Source organism: Crotalus tigris, unplaced genomic scaffold (assembly GCF_016545835.1).
Source record: "Crotalus tigris isolate CLP2741 ecotype Arizona unplaced genomic scaffold, ASM1654583v1 scf7180000017611.44802233496:7321179, whole genome shotgun sequence".
Lineage (NCBI taxonomy): Eukaryota > Metazoa > Chordata > Lepidosauria > Squamata > Viperidae > Crotalus > Crotalus tigris.
Window position 1 is genome coordinate 6,348,219 of NW_024096511.1, and position 16,478 is coordinate 6,364,696.

Consider the following 16,478-nt stretch of genomic DNA (forward strand, 5'->3'; position numbering starts at 1 on the left):
TCCAACATGACAACGATCCTAAGCACACAGGAATGGCTTAGGGACAACTCTATGAATGTCCTAGACTGGCACAGCCAGAGTCCTGACTTGAACCCTATGGAACATCTCTGGAGGGATATGAAAATGGCTGTCCACTGAGGGTCACCATCCAACCTGACTGAACTTGAGAGGATTTGCAACGAAGAATGGCAGAAAATCTCCCAATCCAGGTGTGCAAACCTTGTCACGTCATACCCAAAAGACTCGAACTTGTAATTGCTGCCAAAGGTGCTTCAACAAAGTACCAAGTGAAGGGTCTGAATACTAACGCTAATGTGATATTTCAGTTTTTTCTTTTTAATACATTTACAGACTTTCTTTGTCATTATGGGGTACTGAGTGTAGATTGAGAAAAAAATGAATTTCAACAACTGTAGAATCAGACTGCAGCATAACAAATTGACAAAAGTGAAGAGGGTCTATTTTCTGAATGCACTGTATGTTTTCAATTGGGGTGGTGACAAGGTTCTATTTTGATACGTACCTTTGTGATGTAACTTTTTAATAAGGGGCTCATCAAATCTAAATTCCACACTGCCTTTACCTAAGGGGTATCAAACTGCCGGCCCGCAGGTCAGACGCATCACATGGAAGCTGCGCCCACCCCATTGCAGGCGATGGCAAAACCTGCCCGATACATTGTGCGATGTCACGTGACGTTGCGAGTTTGACATGCCTGCTTTATCTGCTTGAAGCTTAGCGTAAGCAGTTTGGTTCAATGGAGCTTTCCTTTGCTCAGTTATACAAATTGCTGCTGCTAATTCAATCTTAAGTCTGTTAGGCAGTTTTAAGTGTTCCTTGTTGTTGCTGCTGCTGCGTTGTTTTCATGTGGTTACCTTCTTACTCTGTGGCACTGTTTTTCAGCAAAAATACCCAAATATTATTGCCTTGCCTTTTCATAGATTGTATATCTAAGCACTTTCTACAAATCCATTTCTAGAAGCTGAACTAAATTTGAATTTGTGGAACAGAGGTTCATACATGCATTAAGTATTAAATGATATAGTACATGTGGCTTATTTATAATAAATCATACTAAAATACGGTTCACAAAACTATAGTGGTTGGGATGATAGATTATGCTAATCCCCAAACAGATATACTATATTATAGCTTAGTAAATATGAACTATGGTGTACTACATAGTAAACTACATAGTAAACTATGTAGTGATATCTTATAAATATAGCATAAATGTTTTCCTTGATTATGACTTCTAACTTCTGAGATAATATTTTTAACACCTTTTCTGTATAGTCAGATGGTTTTAAAGTTAAGACTAAGAAGGTAAAGAAACCTGCTAAGTTACAAAATTTATATGGTGCCATAATTTTTTCTTTTCATAGTTTCTTTCTTTCTAAGCTATCCAAAATACTCACTTTAGGCATCTGAAATTACTTCACTGAAATTTGCTCACAAAACAGCTGTATGAATTTACCCACGAATAGAAATTATTAATGGCTTTCTTGGATGGGTTGACCCTTTTGTAATTTTCCCCATGCCACAAAAGAGAAACTGTTATGCAAATTATTTCAGAAAGTAAGATTGTGGATGCATTTCCCATACCTAGAAATGAAATGCATTTAACAACTGTAGAAGGATCACTGAAGATATGATTGCCACATAGTTCAATATTGAGAAAAAACTGGACCTGAAAACTTGGAAATGTATTTACAAACACATACTTTAAGACACAAACACACACACACACACACACACACACACACACACACAATTCTGAAATGAAAAAGAATGTGTTTAAAATTGATTGTGTAAGTGCAAGAACTCTTTCTAAGTGAAAGAAATCACCATCACTATAAAAAAGAATCTTAACATGATACACTTAAGACTAGATGACATAACAATAATTTAAAAAAGATTACCGAATGTTTAAATTTCTGTAAAATGGTTTAAAATCTTATGTATAAATATAAGGGTACAAGGTAAAATAAATGCTGCTGGGTACCTATTATCCTATAATGCAGCAGAATATATTTGCTGCTTCAGTTTCTATAGCTTGATGGAAGTATGAAAAGATTTTCTTTCTTCACATTTCTGCCACAAAGACCAGATACTTACTTCATGTATACCTTTTCTGCTTTAATAGTTAACATTTAAAAAATCTATTAAATAAAAGACATTCTTTTTTAAGGAAATATTGTCCTTTGGTAAAAGAACAATTTCATGTCCCCAAATCAATTGTCCCCCAGCTATTATAATTATTTTTAAAGATGGTCTAAATGATTGTTCCACCAGCAATAATTAAATGTACAAATATTTACAAAGTGAGTATAGATTATGCTTAGGTTTATAATTGCTTTCGAAAGTTTAAATTTCAAAGTCATCTTATTTCAGCCTTGTAAGATAGTCCAGACAGGAAGCATACCTAGAAATACCAATTCCATCTTTATTGTAAGGTTAAATTTACAGAATTTTGTGAACCTGAATGTACATCTCCCCCACCTTCTCTTTACACCTCAAGAAACTAGAAAGAGTCTCTTCTAAAATGTGCCATGCCCCCATTCTTTCTGAGAGCTCAGCTGTTTATCTGACCATTGCTTATTTGACTAGATCAAGTGGGTCTTCTATGGGTTTTCCTCCTACCTCCCAAAGTCATTCCCATATACCACTGCATCTTCCTTCTGTGTACAGTCATGTTTCAAAGAATAATTAACATGACTAAATTGACATGCTTCAAGAATAATTCTTCAGGTTCTATGAAATCATACATAATTCAACATTTCCTATATAAAATCAAAGCTCATTAAAACATCTCAATTATTCTTTTCCTATTCTATCAATAATATCCACCATTGAATTGCTGAGTTTCTTCATGGAATTTGCCATTTTATAGATTTTGTCCCATTTGTCTGATTGAAGAGATTGATGTAATGTATGCTTCATTTTTAATGCTGAAATTGCTTCATCCAGGTCCAACACCTTATTTGATGCCTCCAGTAGACTGTTTTCTTTTCCAGCAAGCTGAAGATATAAAAATATGAAAATTATGTAAAAATACATTCTTCTTAAGGCCAACCTACTTTACCCAACCAAAGGAGAAAGCATAAGGTGCCTGCACTATATTTCTTAATTGTTCTGTCTTTAACTTGTCATTTGCTTCAAATGCAGCTATTCTTGCTGCAAATAGTACTTTTTGTGGTCCAATGACAGCATTGTAAAAATAATGATTTTCAGCAAGAAAACAGTATAAGAGAACAAGTTCTGTCAGTTGTTGTATTCTGTCATAACAATTTACACAAAGGATACTATGAGCTTCTCCCAAAGTATTTTGCAATAATGGAAACTAGACAGGATTTTGACTAGATTTAGATTTGTACTCCAATTGCTGTGTGTATGAAATCAAACTGTATCAGAACAAGGGGAAAGAGCTAAACTGGTGAATGATACCTTCAGTCATTGAGTAGAAAAGATTATTTCCTTATCCTTCAAATTAATCCTAATCCAGACAGGATCCTTGCGCTATTTTTTTTTTCTTAAAAAAAAGAAGAGATGATCCGGGCTGTAATTCCATTAATAAACAGCATTTTTAACTTAAATGGATAGTTTGATTTTATAGTAATAACTAAACTCCTCATAAATTAATAGCAAAATATAATTTATCCTTTTTATTTTTTCTCCCTTTTGTCATGTACTTGTTTCAAAATCTGCAAACCCTAACACTTTCTCCAGTACGTTACAGATGGTTTCATTAACTAAATTACTTTGGATGTTTTCAAAAACACAGATTCAGAGAGAGACCTTAAAAAAAACAAAGCATAGCTCTATTCTTCAACTGACTAGCATAGGAAAAGAGATTATATTTGCAGGTAAATTTAATTTTGATAAAATTTATATGAAATGTAAATTAGTACAAAAACTTAAAATACAATACAATACAAAATACTACTTTTGTTTTTAAGCATCCATACCTTTATCTTTTTGGGTAGATTGTGAAATATTTTGATATAATAATAGCTTCTGCATCAATTCCTCTGTGATTTAAGTATTTTCATGCAATTTCACCATACCATTATCTAATTCCTATATCCTCTTAAGTGGAATTTATATAAAATCTCATGCCACAACATATCCAGATTATTTATAAGTAGTGTGTGCATGTGAATGCAAGGCGTATACATATGTGCATGCACATGTACATGTAAGAATAGTATTTCCATAGCATTCTAATTTGATTACAGATGTTCTTTATTGTCCACAATTTCTTTTCACAAATGATAAAAGAAATCACCTGCTTTTTTAGATTAGATGCAAAATCAATTAGCAGAGAATTCTCTCTTTTTAGTTCGATGTTGTCTTGTTCTTCTTTTTCTAGCATAGCTCTAACTTCAGCTATTCGGCTGCTTAATGTTGCAATATTTAAATCAACAGTTGTGCTTCTTTTTTCTAGCATGCTAATCTAGAATAAATCAGCAACAGAAATAAAAAACCAGGGAGCAGAAATGTAAACATATGAAAATAAAAATGCCATAATTGTTTAGTTGATGTACATCACTACAACAGAGAAAAAAAAAATACAAGGGAAGATCTAGAGAAAATCAATAAAAAAAAACCTTGGATGAGCAACCTCCCTATCTTTCTGATGCCATCAGAAGGCCTGCCTCCTGCTTCCCCATTCCATCAAAGGACTTGAATATTGATCATGAGAATAATGGACCCTCTGAAGATCAAAAGTTATTGACTAAGTATCAGAAACAAGCAATCTGTGAAGAATATAATATTGGCGTGATGTTGAACCTTAGAAGAGAACTAGATGTTTTCAAGCATCTGGCTTCTTTGTAACACAAAAGCAAAGGAAAAATCAGCCGTAGGAAATGAATGTTTTGACTCAGTTGCACCCATCTGTTATTCTCTGAAAATGCTTCTAATTGCTTTAAAAGGATATTGTTTAAAAAATGACTAAGCGCTAGTGCAGGATTTGATATGCACAGACTGTCACTGAACTAAATGCTGGGTTATCTTTACACTTTATCTTTAAGTACTTACCAGTATGCATCATGTTCCTGTATTACCATTACATATACAAATACGGGTAAGGATCTGCATTTGTTAACCATTAAGTTCAAACTAGGTCTGCTTTATAACACATCCAATTAGTGATCATTTAGCATAATAGCCCTGCTTAGCTGGTAGCAGCAAAATGTCAGGCACCCATTTCCCATCACACTGAAGTATTTTATTTACTAAAGACACAAGGAATGATTCCTGTGCTGTTCTCTACACAAATAAATAAGGAATTGATTGCTAGTTGTATAAAGTCATATTTTAAGTCCTATACAAGATCATACACATTTTGTTGTGATATCTGAATTGGCCTAATGCTGATTTTGCTATTTTTTTTTTAACAGGCAGTATAACTCTTGTTTTTATGCAGTCATTCAACCTTATCTTCAAGTTCCTGGAAGGTGCTCATTTCTTGCTCCAGAAGGTCTTGGTATCTCTTAATCTCACGTTGCAGATGCTCTTCCTGATCTTTCACTGTCAGAAACTGAACAATGCTCGCTGAATGGGTTGTATACACTTCTTCCTTGAGAACTTTTTCCTACAAATAAGGAAATGTGAGCTATTCATGAAGTTTCAAAGGAAACGTACATTTTTTAAAAAAGCACACCAGTCAACCCAAGATATTTAGAGCTATATAAAATAATGGAGCCCTGCAGCAAGCAATTTTCTGTATTAGATGAAGTTTTGGGAAATGAATTGCAATCCAGAAAAAAGAGGTAAGCAATATGCATGGATGGGTGAAAATAAAGTGAGGGAGTACAGAAAAAGTGACTGAATCATTTTGAAACCCAAGAATGGGAACATTAAGAGAGGTTGGGTTCTTTTCAATAAATCCATTCGTGTGTATACATGGCAAAATAATTGTTTGTTCATAGTGAAAGGGAATTGAGACATTCTAAATGTGAGAAAGGTGATTTTGGTAAAAGATGTGTATGAATAAAATCTATAAAATCATAAAATGTATGCATATAAGAGGACAACTAATGCAAAACATTAGGATGAAAGATTACAATCATATATATAATATTGCATCATGTCTTTATAAAGAAAAATATCATTTCAAAGAATGTAGTCAAAAACAGTCAAGAGTAGAAGAGGCAAAAAGACAGGGTAATTTTGATGGAAATGAAGAAAAAAAAACAGGAGTGAAAGGCTAAACAAGGAGCTTCCAGGAAAGTAAATAACATGATGAAATAATTGGAGATGAAATTGAAGTGAGGGAATGCTGGAATAAGCATTTTAGAGATTTACATGAGAATTATAATAAAATATCAAACAAATAAATGTTATAAATGCTAGTGTCCCAGAAAAAAAATAGTAAAAAAGTCTAAATGCTTTCAAAAAACAGTAAAGTTGCTATTGCAGTTGGGGCACTTGAAGAAATATAAAGGTCTGGTTTTGTAATAGAATGGTTATGCAAGTTGTTTAATATTTGCAAAAACAGCACAATAATCCCCAGTGATTAGAAGTGATTGGTTATATATAGAAAAAGCTAATACATAATCTTTAATTTTATTGATCTGAAATGGGCAGCTAGACAAATTAAATAAATAAATACATTTATTAACTGTGCCCAGAAAGGTACTTGGCAGAATTCTGACCAAGACAGAGTAAAAAAAAGGTGACAGTGAGCAAAATGTGATGTATTATGTCATCGGGGGATGCGCTGATGAGATTTTTCCTCTTCAAAAGTAAAATGTATGAATGTGAGAAACTAAATTTACTTTAAGTTAGTTCCTCTGTTAGGCAGGCTCATCCAGTCTTTATCTTTTGATCCCATTTTACTATGCTGCAGTTCCTAGTTAGCAATATTAATTAATAGAGAAAAGAGCATTCTTCATCTTGTATAATAATCTTCCCACTGAGATCCTAGTGTAGGATTTTTGTCTTTTGAAAACATCACTTTGTTTTCAAAGTGATCACTTTGAATGTTTGCAAGTCCTTACATCCCTAACCAACTCTTCTTGTATCCTAGTGTTTAGATCATTCTGACCATATAGCTTTATTATTTAAAAATACTATATTTTCCTTTATTTTTATAGTAGAGAATTATTTAAGCATTAACATCATTTGCATGACACAAATGTCTACAAAATGTAGGCAAAATTTTGTCCCTTGAGAGGAAAAAGTAGAATGAATATTCAACTGGCCTACTTAGAACAGAAGCACACTTTAAAAAAATATATATCAAAAGCGGTAGAAGCCAGTATATTTCCTCACATACTGTCAATCAGATATGTATACTCTTATTGTGGATGAGATTGTTATTTTTCTTACAATGTCCCTTTGTTTGACAAGTTCCAAAAACCTGGATTGCAAGAGATTATTTTCCTTGGTCAAAGCTGCATAATCATCCGCTATTTTACTTCGTAAGAGACGATCCTGTTCTGCCAGTAGCTCCCGCTCACGAATTTGATGGTACAGAAAAGATATCTCATTCCTACAGTAATTAAAAATATGAGAATATCGATCTAAATGTATCCTCCACAATTTGCTATCAACCTAATGCCCTAGGCCACAATTCTCATTGTCCCTAATTCTGATTATGACAATTGTCTATTGTTGAAGAAGACAGAAATGCATGACACATGTAACTAGGTTGGGAAAATGAATTTATATAAATTCAATAATATACATTCCTCAAACTCCGGGAGGAATATGAACCAGCTGTTTATTGTTAAAAAATTTAAAACAATAAAAGCAATTATTTACAATACTAAAACAAACTTAGCTTTTGCTGATCCACTGTCAGCATCTTCAGAGTGAAGTGTTGGAGGTGGAAAGATCTCTTATAAGCCTTGATAACCTAGTTTCTAGTGGCTAGAAGGCACACCAATGGCAACAACACCAGGAAGGAGAAGATGGATAAGGAGGGGAGGGAGAGAAGTTGTGGAACTGGAGTGCAAACAAGGGGAGGCGGGACAGTTAAGGCAATTACGGTCAGTCAGGAAGAATGGCCCTATCACACGATCAATGAGTAAGAAAGTAGGTTATCAAGGCTTATAAGAGATCTCTCCACCCCAGGTTCGAATCCCATAAAGGGTGTGGCTAACTGAAGAGAGCAGAATGAGCTCGGAATGGCCATCTTAGTCTCCCAATTTAATTCTTTAATTCTTTGTCAGAAAAAGAAATTTGGATGGATATATATATATATATATATATATATATATATCCTTAATGTATAACCATTAAGGATATATATATATATATATATATATATATATATATATATATATATATATATGTAGGTCTTTGGTTGTTCGGGTTTTCTCCCGCGTAAAATTGGAAGTGTCTTGGCAACGTTTCGACGAAGTCTCCATTCGTCATCTTCAGGCTGGTGTTTTCAGCTTCGTGCTTTGAGCAGCAAAGCACGAAGCTGAAAACACCAGCCTGAAGATGACGAATGAGACTTCGTCGAAACGTTGCCAAGACACTTCCAATTTTATGTGGGAGAAAACCCGAACAACCAAAGACCTACATACAAATACCCACGAAAACCTCAGAAAACACACACACACACACACACACACACACACACACATATATATATAACTTTTTTAATCAATGAATGCTGAAGCAGCTTCACACTAATTAAAATACAAAAGCTATTAAATAAGGCACATCAATAATATCAAAAATAAAATCAATAAAACAAAAAAACAGAGCTTCATAGATTAATAATTAGAACATAATATAATCAGATTCAGAACTCCCTGAAACACATTTCCTTTGCCAGTCATATAAATAAATACCATCACAAAAAAATTAAAATGTGATAGTCTCAGAAGAGAATTCTGTAATTATAGAGTTTTACTCGAAAAGTTTCATTCCAAACATTTACATAGTTTCCTTACTCAAGTCTCCAGACAAAAACCTCAATATGCTAAATCCATTGGGAGGAACCATTAATGAATATTTTTTCTACGCTTCAAGCACTAATACTATCACAAATTAATAATTTAAGTATGGGTTTGCACCATTTATAAATACTTGTAAGATTGAATATGGTATTAGTTTACCTAGCCTTCATTTTCTCCAAAATTCATTAATTAGTACCGTAATTCATGAGTAATTTGCTCATGCATTGCTGCTGTTTTCTTAAGGATTTTTTCTTCCAATTCATGTACTGCAGACTGCACTTCCAAGCATTCCTTTTTCTTTTCAGAAAGCTGCAACTCCGTTGCCTTTTGCCGTTCCAACTGTTGAGTCACCTTTGTTTAAATATAACATGTGGTAGCAGATAAATATTCTACAGAACTGTAGTTCAAAAATAGTTAAGAGACATTTCCTCACTGAACAAGATTCATGGAATAAATACTCATATATGTAAAATTGGGTCTTTAGAAATAACTTTTATGAACCTGTCAGGGAGGGAGGGAGAAAGGAAGGAAGGAAGGAAGGAAGGAAGGAAGGAAGGAAGGAAGGAAGGAAGGAAGCTTTTTAGCAGGAATATCTAGATAGGTTTCATCATAATGCTATCTGTTTTTCCAGGATAACAACTCTGAGATATCCCTGAAGTGAGAGAGGAAAATACAGGATTGCATTTTGTTTATACAAAACCTCCAAGGAGATATGTTTGGTATTATGTGCCCAGTTCAGTTTAGAAAATAAGATAATATGTTGCTACCATGGATCCTAGGAGTCTTGCATACTCTTGCACATATGTCAAACTCGCGACATCACGTGACGTCGTGCAACATATCGGGACAGTTTTGCCATTGCCGGCAATGGGGTGGGCACGGCTTCTGCGTGATGCATCCAGCCCGTGGGCCAGCAGTTTGACACCCCTGCTATATATAGTGTGTGCTATCTGACTTATCAAAGAACTAAAATATTTTCTCTTCTAACAACTCTCTTAATGATGATTTGGCGAAATCTCAGAAGAGGCAGAATATGTACTGCTTCTCTTGTCACATTTCTCAACATTTGTTCCATGACTTGCAGTATTGCAGAAGGGGAGGAAGAATAGACTTGTTTATATAGGCAAGGAAAAAATGTGTAGCAACAATAGAATATGATGGACCACAACAGATGTCAGAATTTGCTTTCAATGGATTTGTGAGGAAAGTCTTTTCTTCTAATTGTCTTAGATAGAAGACTGTAAAGGAACCTTGTGTGTTTAGAGGAATGTTTCTTCCCTAGTCAAAAAGTACCTCTGAACATTGATGACATGAAGTAGAAGGAATCCTACGCAAGAAATGCTTTTTTGCTTTCGTTATATATCAACCTGGCATTCAAAAACAAAGCAGAACTCCAGAACTCCTAAGATCTGATAGCCTGGCACATAGGGTGGAAAACAAGAAATGGACAACAGAACAGCAAACAGCAAACCCAGTGTCTGAGAGTATGATCACCCTTAGATCCCCACCATATCTCACTCTGTCCACTGCTGTTGAGATAGTCCAGCTTGCTCCTCAGCATCCCAGTCTATTCCCACTCCTCACTACAATACATTATTCACAATAAACATCTTTCCAGAAATCCAACTGGTTCCTGTTTCCCAAGTTTGCCAACCTCAGAGGGCTTGAGAGATGCACAGAAACAATGATGGCCATTATGCATGCATATAAATGCATACCCTTATTATGTAGGTGAAATATAGAATAAAGTCTCCCACCTCTTAATCCTTTGTATACATTACTTTTGGGGGGATAAAAAAGATCAAATATATTAGGACTGGTAATAAATTATGAATAAAATAACCAATACCTTTGTTTTTAGCATGAGGATAGTTTGTTCTTTGTTTTTCAGATTAATTTGTTGCTCTTCCATTTGCTGCTTAGCGTATGAGATCTCAATGTGTTTTGCAGAGATTTGCTCATCTTTCTCTGCTTTCTCTCTCTTCCATTGTCTGATTTCCTCTACCAAACCCTGTTTCTCTTTTAAATGCTGTTCTGAAAGTAGAATTTATAATGAAATTCTTGCCTGCATAAGATAAGTAATGCTTTTCATACTTTTAATAAAAGCTCACTCCAACTGTGATCAGATTAACATAGTTGTAGATTAAATTAACTCAAAACTTCAAAAAATTTAGTACAAATTAGAGATGGAATCCATGGACAAAAACATTTTATCATGAATAAATAATTTATTTTGCGCACTGCCTATCTTATCTATTCATAGTGAAAGAAATTACTAAGCTGGATGTTTTGTCTGATTGATTTCATAAGAATAGCTATGGTAGACTGTTGCAGAAAAAAAAAAAAGATCCTATAGCAGCTGAAAAACACCTGTGTTGGTACTAACCAATGATTCTTACATGGTGGTGGGTATAATCAATAAATCATGGAAATCCACAAGGTTGTTTGATGCAACCTTGCTATATTACAGGCCAGAACCTGTTGGTGCCTCAACAATATCAACAAAATAGAAAAATTTATTATCTGTAATATAAATACCCTATCTGTGATTTAGTTCCATCTCTTTTTAGGTTTCTTTAGATAGGCAAGGGGTGCGGTGAATGGCTAAAGCTTCTTTTAGAAAGAGTGTGGGGCTTCTAGCCTTGAAAGAATTGATGCTGCATCCTCTTTTGAAGAAGCCATCTCTCAATCCAACCTTGTTTGAGAAATTCCACCTTGTGTACAGCCATCCCCTAGACCAGGGGTCCCCAACCCCCGGTCCGTGGACCGGCACCAATCCATGGCATGTTAGAAACCGGGCGGCGCAAACAAGCAAAGCCTCATTTGTGGGATGCAGGGAGCACATGAAATCATACCCCGCTCTGGTCCATGGAAAAACCTCTCACCACAGAACTCTCGACGTTGTGTTTGGGATATTTTGTTCAACTGAATATGCCAGTTGAACATATCTGGACCAGAATATCTTGGCAACCATAACTTGTGCCCTATGACCACATCAGTTAGATTACTATATTCAGAATTACCTTTGAAAACAATTCAAAGGGTCAATTGTTACAAAATATGGCGGCCAAGGTGCTATTCATCTAGTGTCTTATGTTTACATCTATATATCATTCTAAGTTACAATTTGGTTTGTATATTTGAATCTAGGTGTGATATTTAAGTTCTGATAATTGTGGATTAGTTAATAAATCATGGTTAAATAAGCTTTTCAAGTTTACCGGAATAGCTGCTGATTTATAACACAAGTACAATGCCACCACTTAGAACACTATTTTTCTCAATTTCTTCTGAAACTGACACACGATTGTCAGTAACATCTGACTTGCTTGTAGACTGATTCTGGCTAAGCAGGGGTGTCAAACTGGCAGTCCACAGGCAGATGCCTCATATCCAGGCTAGGCCCACTCCGGCTCCACAAACACAAAAAACATTGTGATACATCACGATATATCACATGACGCGATCGAATTTGACACCCATGCTCTAGACAAGAGCATAGGTGTTAAACTCACCATGTCATGTGACATGTCACGATGTATCGCGACTTTTTTGCATTGCCGGAGCTGGAGTGGGTGCGGTCTCCGTATGGTGCAACCAGCCCACAGGCCGGCAGTTTGACACCCCTACTCTAGAGGAAAGCTTTAATAAGGCTCCCTCTTTTCTAAACCCAAAGATTCAACAAACAAGACTATATTACTTAGATATCAAGGGAACAGATTTTTTCTTCATCCACTTTCTGAATTTGAACTGCCTTTTGGAGACTAATTATAATCAGTTATTCAACACATTAATATTTTATTTTAACATTTTTGTTTCGCTTAATTGAAAACAAGAAAAAAAAACCTATTTCCTGAAGATATTATTTAAAGCAATAATATACAAAGTTACCACAGGATGGTGCTATTTTTTTAAAAAAACCAGTCATCTGAAGCTTAAATATTATTTATCTTTTTTAAATGGTTATTGTTAGCAGTCAACAGTTTCAACAAGCTATATAATACTGGAATGATGTATCTTATGTTATGAATTTAGAGTGAGATTAAAAATCTGTCTTTGTCTGCTTTTCCTTTCTATATTTGCTGTTTGGCTTTATTGTCTGTTTAAATACATATTTCTATTTGCTAAATAACATAAGCATATAGATATTGAAAATACTAGCTCTTTAAAATAATCTTTAGCATGCCTTTACTAAGGCTAAGCCTTGGTGATAAATTCATGATGCTGCACACCTTACAGAGGAAAGAGTGATTACAATACTATTATCTAGACTACAACTTTTTTTTAAAGCACAATAATTATTAGAATTTATTAGAAGTTCAAGTATCTTGGATGGTTTTAGCAGAGTTTCTTATTCTTCGGCTATTTCTCATTGCAAAAGAATAATACCATAGCTTGGAATATACAACATCTTTTTTCCCTAGCTACAATGGTATTATTTAGTGATTTCAGTAGGGGAGTTTGGAGGGTTTTTTTGTGTTTTTTTTTTTTTTTGCAGTGTAATGGAAATGATTTGCAATAAAATTTTCAGAGTTTTTTCCCCCCAGAAATTAGAAGTCAACAAAAAAATCCAAATGTTTATTAAATTAAAAAAATAGTACTATGGGAACAGATAGCACCAAATCTATATCATTTTGAAAATGCTGAAAAAAATATTACCATTAACCATACTGATTTGGCTATTAAGTTGATTTCTTTCCATCTTCAGCATGTTTAAACCATCTTTCTTTCGCTTCAGCTCCAGTTCAAGGCCATCAGCCTTAAACTGTAATGTCTATAAAAAAATAAAATACTGTGACTTATAAAATTATATTTACACTGAAAGAACAGAAAAGTTCAGTATCTTAAAGAGTTTATTTTAAACGCATGTTCCAATAAATTGGGATTTTACACATATTGTAATATTGAAAAATATTTTCATACAAGTACTCTGACTTGTGATTATAATTGGGCCTAGCAATTAGTTTAAGTTATGAAAGTTGTAAAGTGGGTCATCAAATAATCAGACTCAATTTTACAACCTTTTTTGTGGTGGTTGTTAACCACATGCAGCAGTCATTAACCAAATTCATTGTTTATTATGGCCGTTTTTTCCAAAAACAAAAAGTAAATGCCAGTTTCCAGAAAAAAAATGTTACAAATAGTGATCATGTGACCACAAGGCATTGCATATGTGGGCCAGTTGCCAAGCATCCAAAATGTGGTCATGTCATAATCTCAGAATTGGGTCATATGATTGGTTGGAGAGTTCCATTGTAACTTTGGTCACTAAGTGATTGGTTGTAAATTGAGGACTACCTGTATATATATATTTCAAATGCATTTGTTAGCCTCCTGTTTTCCTTATGTGTTCATTTTTGACAGCAAGTCCTCAATTGACAAATACATTCTTAAACTGCTGGAAGAAGCTACAGTAGCCTTTTTATTTTCCTCTAATGATAACCCACTAAGTAAATATGCAAAGAATTACTTTGGCATTGTTTGTCAAAAAGACTTAAAAATTACCTGTAGATTTTGTGTCATATGTTCCATTTCACATGCAAGGAGAGGCTGAGTATTAATTGCTTTTTTAGTCTGCTCACGAGTAATAATAAAAAGTTAAGGCAAAAGGATGAAATATTAACTAAATAACTTTAATTAAAATTTAAAATAGAAAATAGCTGTCCAATTCTCATTCAGTTTCCACATTAATAAAATATTTAATTCCAATATTACAAATAATATTTTGAATATCCTATCCTTATTATTCTTAAATTCCTAGGTTTTAGTTAACCATAGTCAGAAATACATAGGATATAGAAACTTAGCTTCCAATTCAAGGAAATAAATTTGCTGTTGAAGATTCTTTATGTATTCAGATTCTATGCTTAATGATGTATTTTCCATTTCTAAAGGCAAAAATAAAATGAAACATATAATTATAAAGTTGCTTTTCTTATGATTTTTTAAAAAAAAGTTTTACTCTTATACGGTACTTATCTCTTACAGTGACAGGATGGAAGCTCAAAAGTAATGTTAGAAAGTATTACTTAAAGCAATGGTTCCCAAACTTTTTTATACCCGCACCCCTAGAACGCTTCTGATATATTCTCGCACCCCTTACAAAAGTTTGAAATAACGGCAACAAATTATGCATATACACTATAATTTTGAAAACCCAAGTTTTCGCACCCCCTGGAATATCATCTCGCATCCCTGGTTGGGAACCCTTGATTTAGAGAACGGGTAAAGGAAGCTTGGAAATGATTTCCAGTGTAGGTACTGGGTCAATTATCAGTAACTGAGTTTAAATAGGCTTGGGGAAAAAACACGTCCATTATCTGACATACATACATACATAAATACAATGAATAAATTAAAAATAAAACAACAACAATCCCTCAAAGGGCATTTTACTAAAACTAATGCAAGATTGTTCACTTTAAACTTGTTGGTATTTTAAAAAGTTAAGCCAGTATATTTGCTCACCATCATTCATACAATTATGTTTTAAGTCAGCAAGTATTTAAAAGTCTAGTGTAGTCCAAGTGTAATCAGTACTCATATTTTATACTATCCTGCTGTTGCCAATTTTTCAAAATCTAATTTGTGTCCATTTCTGCTCATCATCTGTCAAACAAAATGAAGATGTCTTTTATTGAGAGGAAGATTTTAGAAGCCAACTGAGGCTAATTTAAAGCAATAATTAATACCAATGTAATTAAATGATAATCCAATTTTAAATCTTTCCACCAGGAGCCCTAATATGCTATGCAGATTTATTCTGGGATTCGATATTTTCTTATTTCATTCCCAAGTACTTCAGCCCAGTCCAAACCCGAAGAAAAGATCCGTGCGTGTACACCGATTATATTTTTAAGCTCCCTGGCAGGAAAAAGGCTACAAGACACAGATTGAATCATAATTACTAGAAAGCCGGGCTCCCGCAGATGCAAATGCATGACCCTTGGTCTACAAAACCACAGTGGTTAAGCTACATTAAGCTAAAGCAAAGCACCGGGCCAATCTCTTCAGTCTTAAAGTGGCTTATAATTTTATTTGTGGTAAACCGTGCCTTTTGCCCCCTCCATTTTTCCCTTTGCGGTTGTTTGAGGTTTGTTAATCACAGGTGATAAGTGAGCGGGGTTATTAAACCCAGCACGAGCAAATGCATTCAGAGAGGGTTCATTTGTGGCAGTTGCTAACGACGCAACTTTCTTGGCACGGACGTCCATTAGTTCTCACAGAGAGCAGAGGCAGCCTTCCCTGCCACTAACCGCAAGAAGTGAGCTAGCTGTTTTCTGAAGCACTTTGGGTCGCTCAAAATCAGGAAGCAACGGCACAGAAAGGACCAGAAAACTCTCACCTTTCTGGAGCTGAAGAAGCTTCTTGGATGAAAAGCGAAACGTCTTCAAAGAGGAAAAAAAAAGAAAGTCCAGTTGCCTCCTGAAAAAGCACCCTTGGGACTTTCTGGAACAAGCTCAGCTCTCCAACAAAAAAAAAGGGCAATGCAGCTACGGGCCACTTTCGTTTCCGCGGCAACCTCCAGGCACAGCTTTGCCAACTTTCTTTTTGAGC

The 16,478-nt window shown here is 34.6% G+C and overlaps 1 protein-coding gene across 4 annotated transcripts; it reads right to left on the minus strand.

Annotated features, from left to right (window-relative positions):
- Positions 1–404: 404 nt before the first annotated feature.
- Positions 405–16,451, minus strand: LOC120299955 (interaptin-like). Of its 4 annotated transcripts, XM_039325361.1 has the most exons (12): positions 16,267–16,451; positions 15,390–15,530; positions 14,719–14,809; positions 14,427–14,505; positions 13,581–13,695; positions 10,771–10,955; positions 9,118–9,272; positions 7,339–7,501; positions 5,441–5,599; positions 4,289–4,456; positions 3,448–3,532; positions 2,893–3,021 (listed from the first exon to the last, which is right to left on the minus strand). In XM_039325361.1, the coding sequence occupies exons 2-11, from the start codon at positions 15,397–15,399 to the stop codon at positions 3,497–3,499; spliced, it is 1,161 nt and encodes a 386-aa protein (XP_039181295.1). In that variant the 5' UTR covers positions 15,400–15,530; positions 16,267–16,451; the 3' UTR covers positions 2,893–3,021; positions 3,448–3,496. The 4 variants fall into 4 exon arrangements, with proteins under 4 accessions (XP_039181278.1, XP_039181268.1, XP_039181287.1 ...); XM_039325344.1 differs by lacking the exon at positions 3,448–3,532 and having other exon boundaries at positions 405–3,021; positions 9,118–9,280; positions 10,779–10,955; positions 16,267–16,445; XM_039325334.1 differs by lacking the exon at positions 3,448–3,532 and having other exon boundaries at positions 406–3,021; positions 16,267–16,435.
- Positions 16,452–16,478: the final 27 nt, after the last annotated feature.